The 10,549-nt window shown below is 44.1% G+C and overlaps 1 protein-coding gene across 3 annotated transcripts in view; it reads left to right on the plus strand.

Annotated features, from left to right (window-relative positions):
• LOC109419958 (inactive serine protease scarface) overlaps positions 1 to 8,912 on the plus strand; it is a 205,549-nt gene extending 196,637 nt beyond the window's left edge. For 2 of the 3 annotated variants that reach the window (XM_029853097.2, XM_029853099.2), the window contains exons 5-8: positions 5,416 to 6,621; positions 6,741 to 6,895; positions 6,960 to 7,237; positions 7,302 to 8,912. In XM_029853097.2, coding sequence (XP_029708957.2) covers positions 5,416 to 6,621; positions 6,741 to 6,895; positions 6,960 to 7,237; positions 7,302 to 7,717 — 2,055 coding nt within the window. In that variant the 3' untranslated portion in view covers positions 7,718 to 8,912. The remainder of the gene's footprint in view (positions 1 to 5,415; positions 6,622 to 6,740; positions 6,896 to 6,959; positions 7,238 to 7,301) is intronic. The other variant, XM_029853098.2, reaches the window with a different exon arrangement.
• Positions 8,913 to 10,549: the final 1,637 nt, after the last annotated feature.

Raw genomic sequence — 10,549 nt, forward strand, 5'->3', positions numbered from 1 at the left:
CTTCTTAGCACACTTATAAGTATCTTGTTTGCAAAGTACAGTACACAAATGCGTCTGTACATACAGCATTTACAAGGATTTTTAGCTAACTATGTAATGTTCCACAGAGAACGAGTTGTGATTGTCTAGACAAGTTCGTCAAGTTTCATCCTATGTTGAATTAAGGAGAAACATCAGAGAATACAAACATGGCTGCCACAATGACCGACTTGATCCCCTACTCATGTTTTCAAGAGCACCAATCTTGAACATTTGTAAACAAATGCTCTCGATTTGTAAAAGCTGACTCTTTTTGGAAGTGAGCAAAGCCAGGAAAAACAAGTGCGGCTTGGCTCGATGCTTTGTTCGTCAGATTTGTGCCTCTAAGGTTTGTATGAAAAATTGCAATGGGATTTCTTGATGTTTCACCTTAATATAGGTACCCTCATTGAGGTAATATTACCTAAATCGAATTGTTTTATATTCAGTTTAGTTGGTCGGAGGAAGCAGTCATGGGGACTTTATTGAACTGTCTATGGAAATCCAAAATTTCCCTTCAGTATGGGTAAACGAATTCACAACCGTAGCTAGTGATCCCTCGATGCGAATACAGTTAACCCTCGAGTGATTGCGCTGTTGTGTTTTGTACACCACGTTGGAAAAAGCTCGATGTTTGTACTCAGCATTAAGGAATGTATCGTAAAGTAGTTGAAAATGTTTAAAATAGCCTCAAAAATAGTTTAATACAACTTTTAAGTAATTTTATTTTTGGAGATACTGTATAAATCCTTGAAAAAAGAAATGGCTTTAAGGATTTTCTAAAAATGTTCTTTTAACTGGGGTTTTTACCTAGATTACTGAACGCGTGTATTTAAATTTTTGCACACCTACTAAAAAATTGAAATTGCGAAAAAAGTTCGATAATGTTCGAAAATTGTTATTTTTTTGTGCAAATATAATAAGCTCCAAAATCCTCGTGATACAGGCAAATTATTTTTTTCAAGAAAAAACTCCACTGCATTTAAGCGCAATTCTTAAAAATGAAAAAAGGCCATTTTTGAGGAACCCCTTTTTTCTATGCTCCTTCAAATCATGTTTACGCAAATAAAAAATAAATAAAATAAAAAATTGGAATTTTTTAAATAGGGTATGTTTTTTTAATTTATGGACGAGTACGTTAGAGCAAAAAATATAATTTTATAACCTTTTAAGATATTAAAAGCAGAACTTCAAAGTTTGACAAAAAAATAGACGTTTTTTGGAGTGGACCATTTTGTAGACATAGGAGATTTTTCTATCGAAAATATGAATTTTGAAAGTCGGTGTAGAATGATATGTTATGTGTACATAACTGTTAACAAGCATCAATATTTTCCATATTTTTTATCGTACAAATTTTATTCGCTAGAGATTTTGGAAATGTTGAAAAATCGGAACAAAATTGCATTTTGTGCAGATTTTTATTTTGTGAGGTGTATTCATTTAACCATATATTCAATAATACTAAACATTTTCCAATTTTTTCCAAGCTGTTCTAAACTTAACTATATTGTGAAGATTTCATAGAAGAACCGAAATGAAAAGACCAACCCAGCTTCGAGATAGAGCATCCTGAACATTTTCAACTACTTTCCGATACACTCCTTATGGTGGTGCTGGCGATTGTGGCCAACTGCACGACTTGAGAAAGGATAATACTCTGGCGACCCCCGGAAACTTCTCTTAAGCTCCCCTGAAACCGCCGAAACTCTCTGAAAGCTTTTGAAGCCCATCGTGATCTCCGGAAACTTCTCTACAGTCCCTGAGAATTTTCTTGAAATAACCTAAAGGTGTCTTGAACTCTGCTATATCCCGGGTAGACGAGAATATCCAATTCATATCTCAAATCGAACATTTTTTGCTGTCATATCTCGAAGGGATTTTAATGTGTTATTCAAAAATCTAATGAATATCGCACGAATAGCTCAAAGTGATATGATATCAATTTTTGTTCTTGTCGAAATAGCTTCAAATTTCAACATAAGAACAAGTTTAGCTCTTCTGCACGAAATGAAACGCATACAATGTTATGTGCTCCTTTCTGAGTTGCGGAAACGATGAACCGCATGCTCTTATTCCCATGTTATTCACAATAGTCACAATAGCCACAGTTGTTTGTTAAGCATCGCCGCCTGTGAATCCTAAGGTCATAGGTTCAATGCTGGATGCTGACATACTTTTTATCTTTTTTTCTAGAAGAAAAAATGACAAATCTTGTCTGCTATTGTTTTGATCTTGTAATATCTTAACGAGCTATCATTGAGTAGTTCACCATATTAGATTTCGCTATGATTTCTGATACCTTCATCGATTTTTTCTCCGGGTTATTCCGTGAATTATTATCAATGTTCGGATGAACTCTCGGTGCGTTTCAGTGAAGGACAACTAGGACTAGCATCTAGAATGTCTCGTTCAGAATAACTAAAAGGTTCAGTTTGTGTTTGACTCGCGTTTAGTTCTAATGCAACACTGACCCTGAAACCGCCTTAAACTTTAAGACACCTAATAAAACGCCTTGAAACCCCTCTTAAAACCCCCATAAACTTACAGTCTCCCGAAGTCCTATGAAACCACCTTAAACTCCATGAAATGGCCTGAATCGTCTTGAAACGCCAGAGGAGCTCAATAAGTTTCTCATAAACCACAGGAACTTCTCTCAAACTCCCGGATGATCCCCCAAAACCTCCGGAAAATCCCCTGAAGCAAATTGCTGCTTGGGTTGAAACCCCTTTTAAAACTCCGTAACTCACTGAGCACCCCTTATGTACCCCCAGGGCAACATAAAAGATCTCCATCCTGGCCCTGGGCAACTGCTCGCTTTAGCCTTGCTCTGGGCCCAGGTCAGATTCCTATTGATTTCCTTGATATTGTTCTTGAGGCTTCGTCGCCACGACCACCTTCACTAACGTTCTCAAATTTCTGTTAATATCGGTTTCTGATGGCATCGTCAATGGAGCTCAGCATTCAAGATCCAGTTGTAGGCCACCAGGCGCGAATTATGCATTGTAGCCATCGGTTGATGAAAACATGCAGCCTCTGTATGGTCACTGCTGACACGCACCTCTTTTTTCTGGCGAAAAACAGCACAGATTTCACGGTGTGATAGAAAATTGGTATTTTGATGCGTTGTCAGATCTAGGCTTATTGATCCGTGCTCCTATGTCGATCTTGGAACCGCCATTTGACGCGATCTGACTGCCAAGATATTAAAAGTTTTCGACCTATTTAAAACTGTAAGGGTTGACCGTGTTTACATCCAAAGGTTTGGTCTTGTTGACGTTGATGGTGAAACCCGCCGTAGAGAAGCGTTTGACTAGGTCGTTGAGGTTACTCTGCATGTCAGGTCCGAGCACCGTTGAAATGGGCTAGTAGAGCAACATTATCGGTCAAATCGAAGTCGTTTAGAGATGCTCCATGGTGATGGACTGCCGAAGTAGCCCACGATTCGGTGTACGCTTAACCGCCTCCACCATGATTTCGTCGATTACGATAAGCTCTGTTATGCAGCACTCTGCAATGCATGCAAAAGCCTCGTACACTGCGCTTCGATGAGGTTGTCGATTTTTTTCGGAACTTCTTTGCGTCTTAGGGCGCCCCACAGATTTTCGCGGTTCAGATGATCAAAAATCTGTTTTCGTAGTCAATGAATATCAAATAGAGGGACTCTTGGAATTTATTAACCTGCCCCAGGATGATACGGAGGTAATATGATCTACACAAGACCTTCCGGTACGAATTCCTGCCTACTGCCTTTGGAGCCGACCTACTGAGAGTTGATGCAACATTTGCGCAGGTAGCGATCGGCCCCGGGAGCCTTGTTGAACCTCATGCTTCGGATGGCTGTTTGAATCTCCTGTTACCTCAGAGTTAACATGAGTGATGCGTTGTACCCTATGCGATTCATGGTTGACCGGACGTCGAAACTTGAAGAAGTTGTTCGAAGTGCTCAAATCAACGTTTTAGCTGGTCAGTTGATCATTTCACTGGCATCCTCAGATCCATCCATGCGTCGTGAGATATAGTAGAGGAGGTGGATATCGCCGATTGTGGTGGCTTTCTTCCCTTCGTCAGCAAGGGAATCCACATACGCTCGCTTGACCCGTCTGCAGCAATGTTTGACTTACTTTTGAAGAGCCAAATATCATTGACAAGACTCGTATTTGGCTGCTCTAGTTCTTGTCCGCTGTATCGCGATATTTGCTTCTCCGTGCTCCTCATTCTTCCACCAGGCTTCATCGATGATCCTCTCTTTTAGCTGAGTGTACAGCTCACTCAAGATGTTATCGTTGGTTTCAATTATGGCATTCTTGATGGCCGTCATCTGCTATTTAACACTGTCACCTTCCAGAACATCCGCTACTCGGATTCCTGCCACTGGATCCGAGCAATACGTAGTCGAATCTTGTCAATTAGAAGGTGATGGTCAGATGCAATATCAGCGCTGCATTTATTCCGGACATCACCAAAGTTCCGTCTCCATTTTCGGCTGATGCAGGTGTGATTGATGTGGTTTTCATTATACTCATCACGAGAGACTCACGTGGTTGATGGGGAAACAGCTTGCCGTTTCCGCTCATTTCTCCAATATCATGACATTCCATGACACGCTCATAGTCTGTGTTGATGGAGCCAATCTTCACGTTGAAAGCGCCTATGCATATCCTGATGTCGTCTCCTGGAACTTTATCCACAACGGCATTCAATCCACCTAACATGCGTTCTGAATCTGATCTTCTTTTTCTTGAACGGTATGTAGAGATTCGGGGACAGTAGGCTGTTGGCCTAAGGTACATATCTATTCACCGGGATGGGGCAGCCATCTAAGGTATAGCTTCCAGTAAAGAAGCATTTCATATTCAGCCGCTGGAGGCCAGTACAGATGCTGTTTGAGCCGAACCATATTGGTGAACAGACGCTCGGGACGTACATCCTCAATCTAGTTGAAGTCAGAAGGACAACAGTACCTAGGCTGCACTACCAGCTTAACACACAACTTTTAGCTGGTGGTATTTGTCAACGATTGACCTGTGAATGCATGAGGTAAGACTTTGTGAGGACCAGAGCCATGTTGGACGCTTATTGTCGACTCACCTTTTTGCAGCTCAAACCCCCCTTAAGACTCCCAGAAACTTCTCCTAAACCCACAGATACCCAAAAAGAATCCCTGAAACCCCTCGAAACCCCTGGCAACTCCTCTCTAAACCATTCTGAATGTCTCCTGAAGCTCTCTGAAACCTTCAAGAAGTCCTCTGAAGCCTATTGAAATCTCTTGAAATGCTTTCCCAGTCTACTTTTGAAAAAAAAAAAAACGCAATGCTTATAAAAATACATTAAAACTACATCACAATTGTATTGACAATTTCGTTAAACACTTTTTCCATTTCTTTACCATTCCAGTCCGGCCAATGTTTCTCCCCGGAAGTGTGCTGCAAGACCCAATCGCTCATTTCCGAGTCAACCGTGCTGACCAACGAAGGATACGTAGTAAGAGTGCCAGACAATCAATACCTTCCTCCGGAAGGCCAAAACACAAACACAGACATTCAAACTGCACCACCACCACGACCACCAACCACTCCACGCCCACCACCACCCACACCCACACGTTACGTTCCACCACCCACCACAACACGTTACGTACCACCACCAACCACCACACGTTACGTGCCACCTCCAACCACCACTCGCTATGTACCGCCACCAACCACCACGAGGTATTTCCCACCACCGACCACTACGAGCCCTCCATATCGCGGTGATGAGTACATCCCACCCCGGGAAGAAATTCCAGCATCATCCAATACCGACCCTAATGCGGTGAGACCTCCACAGGATACAAACGAAGTTCCAAGCCCAGCCCAGGACACGCCCAGCTTCCTTCGCCCAACTCAACCACCACCACCACAGCGTCCGTTCCAGCCGCGTCCAACCCAACCACCAGTAGGAGGAAACGCTCCACCACCACTCCCGCCAGTAGGATGCTCCGCCGCCATGAACTGTACCGAACGCGAATTCTGCTCTTCCACCGGTGTCATCTCCAAGACTCCAGTCGTCCTCACCCCTGAACAGGAACTGTTCCGTGTCCCCGTCACCGAATGCCGCAACCCTGAAAAGGGCTTCACCGGAGTGTGCTGCCGTGATCCAGACTACGTCGACCCCTGGCCAGTGGGCATGCTCGGACTGTACAACCCAGAAATCCTTCCCTTCGACGATGGCTCGTACAAACCCAACGGCAACAACGGAAACGGCAATCAAAACGGAAACAGCATCAGCCAGACTCAACAGACTCAACGCAATGAAGCCATCCTAGCGTCTCCCAGTCGGGTAACTGCCGCCCAGAACTACGGACCGAACCAGATCACCAGCGCCAGCCAGAATCAGTACACGAAGACCCAGTACGACCGAGGAGTAACGGCTGCCGCTTCGTCGACGTCCACGACCGCAGTGCAGAGACAACAGACACAACAGACGCAAACCACAAGTGCCGGAAGCACTGGCACCAAGCGATTCACGGCCGGAGGACTTCAGTTCGTACACAGCGGTAACACCCGATTCAAGCCATTCCAGAAGCAAGGCGGTAGCCAGTGTGCCCCTAGGAACTATGTAAGTTTGTGTGATATTGCTGTAGCTCCACGGTTTCAACTTCCGTTGATCCATGAAGCTTCTCGGTGTGGTAAGATGTGCACGGGGATGGGTTGTCCAACTAATGATCTGTCTTTCAGAACACTCAACCACGAGGTGCCGGCCCGTGGGACACCGGTTTCGGAGAGTTCCCCTGGCAAGCCATGGTGATTCTGGAATCGAACAAGACGCTGCTTTGCGGAGGTGCCATAATTTCGGAGACCACGGTTGTGACGGCCGCTAACTGCGTTTATGGGTAAGTGGAAGATCGTCAGCAGCTTTGTGGGATTACCAATCGGCATTACTGTTTCTATTTCCAGACTGAACCCGCGTGATATTATGATCAAGGGTGGCGAATGGCGGTTGGGAGTTGACGCCGAACCAAAGACATTCCAGATTGTGCGCGTGAAGAACGTTATTTACCACCCGGCCTACCAACCAACGACCCTGAACTACGACGTCGCTATGCTGGTGCTGGAGGACCGCCTACGATTCGATACCCACATCGGACAGCTGTGCCTGGACGAGAACGACGTTGTGCCGAGCGCTTCGTACGAGAACTGCGTCACTACCGGTTGGGGACGTGAAGTGTTGAAGAGTAAGTCGTTCGAAGGTTCTTCTTCAAATCCTTGGTACTAATGTGCTTCTTATCTGCCTTCTAGTTCACATCGGAAACGCGCTGATGCGTCAGATGCCGATTTCGCTGCTTTCGGAAGCCGACAGTCAACGTGAGCTCCAGAATAACGGATTCACCCCGGAGTCGCACATCTGTGGTCGTCCAGCGGCCGATGCCTGCGACGTGGACATCGGTAGTGCGTTGGCTTGTGCCGACACCAGCGGAACGTACTACCTGAAGGGTGTCTACTCGTCGGACAACGGCTGTGGCCGACCGGACCAGATTGTGTCCTTCTCGAACATCGACGTGCAATGGATCAGACAGGCCCTGAAAAACCCGAACCAATTCATTACGCCAGTGCCAAACTACCAGACGGCAGCCAACAGTCCGGTGGCCAGCACCGTCTATCAGCCATCGACGCTGGGGCCCAACTATGGCAAGGCGTATCTCCCTCCATACTAATTTAAAGCTACCGCAGTAGAACAAGCCCACTGAGATATGACAGAATTTACTAAATGCTTTAGATAGAACCTATTCTAGCCAATAGTATTGAAGAGAAGTGACACACTGTTTTACCATATACCTAGACATCGCCACATCCAGTCGTCATTCATTTTTGTTTTACCTCCCAAAATCAAAACTCTAGCTTAAGTATTTTTACATTGAATGCATCTTGTTGTGATTTGTACGAAAAAAAAAAATCCCCCATCCAAGAGAATCATGCGCAAATTCTTCATCAGATCAAAATCATTGTCGAGTTTCGCTTAGGTAGACGACTCACTCAAGCCAGTGATTATATAAAGATACTTGAATATCGTACGTAGAGCAAAAGTCACACCCCCACACATCCTACACCTTAGCCAAAACCCTGCCCAGTTTACGTATTGCGAAACCAGATTTAGCAAAAGTGCGCACAAGCGATCCCTTTTTAGAGTAGGCCCTTTCTCGAGCCAAACAAATAAGAAAAAAAAAAAACACGACGTAAATACTCCCGAAAGCACTACCAACCATCGAACGCCATGTACAAAGCCCCATCTTTCGCCCTAACGTGTAGTTAAGATCGTTAAGATATCAACACTTTCAGTTTCATTTCCGTTTCGTACCTTTATCACTAGAACATTTTAAAGGCACTCACTCATTCTTTTGTTCCAAACATATGACAAGTAAAAGAAACAATCAGAAATTATGCATATAACCATAAAACAGTAAAAATGCATTTCAAAAGTATGACGTATTATAACACACCTTTGATCAAGAGTTCACAACAGTATGAAGAATTGTACCCGAAAAGAACGATAATCGGTGGAACGAGAAGAAGAAACATAGACAAACGATTATCCTTTGCTGTAGGAGATAGTAATAGGTTGTTATAAAACGGAAAAAATCCATTCCAACGCTTTTGTAGCTGAATATGAATGTTACAAAAGTTGCGGATACATGCAGGGCCGGGACGAGATATAAAGTAAGAGAAAGAGGTAAATGATGGATGGAGGAAGAAGCATGGGAAGAAACGATGCGCAATTGCATCGGATCTTGGAACACTTCCCGGAAACAGTGAATCGAGTATAACGTAACAAATAATGATATTTTTAGTATTATTTAATTACCTGTACATAAACCTTTGACTGTAAGACAAATTTATATAAAAATAATCAAACGAGTTTGTATTCTAGGAAAGAAGCCCCTTATTTGTCCAACTACATATGACAAGGTCTTATATTTGTTCAGTACATTTAAAAGCTTTCCCGTTCAAATATTCCTGTCTATCAAAACACTTTACTACAGGGGTCATTTATTTGCGTTCTGGCAATACGCAGCCATATTGGCCGCAAAACCAGGGATCCGTTGGTTCTCTCAGCAGCTGATGCAGCTCGTGGTTCATTCGCCTTCTCTAAGTCCCGTCTTCCATCTGCACTCCGCCGTAGATGGTACGCAACAACTTCCGTTCGAAAACTCCAAGGGCGCGTTGGCCCTCTGCCCGTAGGGTCTATGTTTCGTGCCCATAGAGGACTACCGGTCTAATCAGCGTTTTGTAGAGAGTTAACTTTGTGTTACGGCGAACTTTATTCGATCGTAGAGCTCTGCGGAGTCCAAAGTAAGCACGATTTTCTGCCACAATGCGCCTCTGATTCTCTCTGCTGGTGTCGTTGTCGGCGGTCACCAGTGAGCCCAAGTACAAGAATTCTTCAACCGCCTCGATATAAATTCGGGGTGGCGGGCGCGGTGATTCCTCCCTGGAGCCCTTTGCCATCATGTACTTTGTCTTCGATACATTAATGACTAATCCGATTCGCCTGGCTTCACTCTTTAGTCGGATGTACGTTTCCGCCATTGTCTCAAATTTACGAGCAATAATATCAATATCATCAGCGAAACCAAGAACGGACTTCGCGAAAATCGTCCCACTCGTGTTTATCCACACTCTCCTTATTACACCTTCTAACGTAAACACGAAAGACCATCACCTTGCCGTAACCCTCTGCACGATTCGAAGGGACTCGAGAGTGTCCCTGATACTCGAACTACGCACATCACTCGATCCATCGTCGCCTTGATCAACCGTATCAGTTTATCCGGGAATCCGTATTCGTGCATAATCTGCCATAGCTGTTCTCGATCGATTGTATCATACGTCGATTTGAAATCGATGAACAAGTGATGTGTGGGCACGCTGTATTCGCGGCATTTCTGCAACACCTGGCGGATGGCGAACATCTGGTCCGTTGTAGCGCGTTCACCCATGAATCCAGCCTGATATTGCCCCACGAACTCTCTTGCAATCGGTGACAGACGGCGGCATACAATTTGAGAGAGAACCTTGTAGGGCACACGATTGAAGCAAATCTTTTTTTTTTTTTTGTGTCGACCATGATGTGAAGTGAATCATAATACTGTGTAGTTAGTTCTCGCAAAATAACGCACAATACATGGAAATACTTTTACACTAAAATTGTGCACAGTTCAGAATGGTGACATCGAGTTCGCTGTAACAAATTGACCTCCATCGCTTCTTCATTCAATTCTTCATCGGATTGTAAAATTACAGGTTGTCTACAATATGGAGCTTGCTTACAATTTTGCGTGCAAGAAATTCTTTTATGAAGAATCGAATGAAATGAAGGGGAAATTCAAACGTTGTAAAAGTATTTTCTCCAAGGAAAATACTATTCCCATCGAAAACATTTCCTTCTGCGGGGAACTTGTCGCTTTTTCAGATACCGTCATAAATCTGGGTTTGCGTATGGACTCAAAGTTCTGGACAGGACTGGACAGGACACGTTAACGATATAACAG

The sequence above is a fragment of the Aedes albopictus genome, chromosome 2, assembly GCF_035046485.1.
Source record: "Aedes albopictus strain Foshan chromosome 2, AalbF5, whole genome shotgun sequence".
NCBI lineage: Eukaryota > Metazoa > Arthropoda > Insecta > Diptera > Culicidae > Aedes > Aedes albopictus.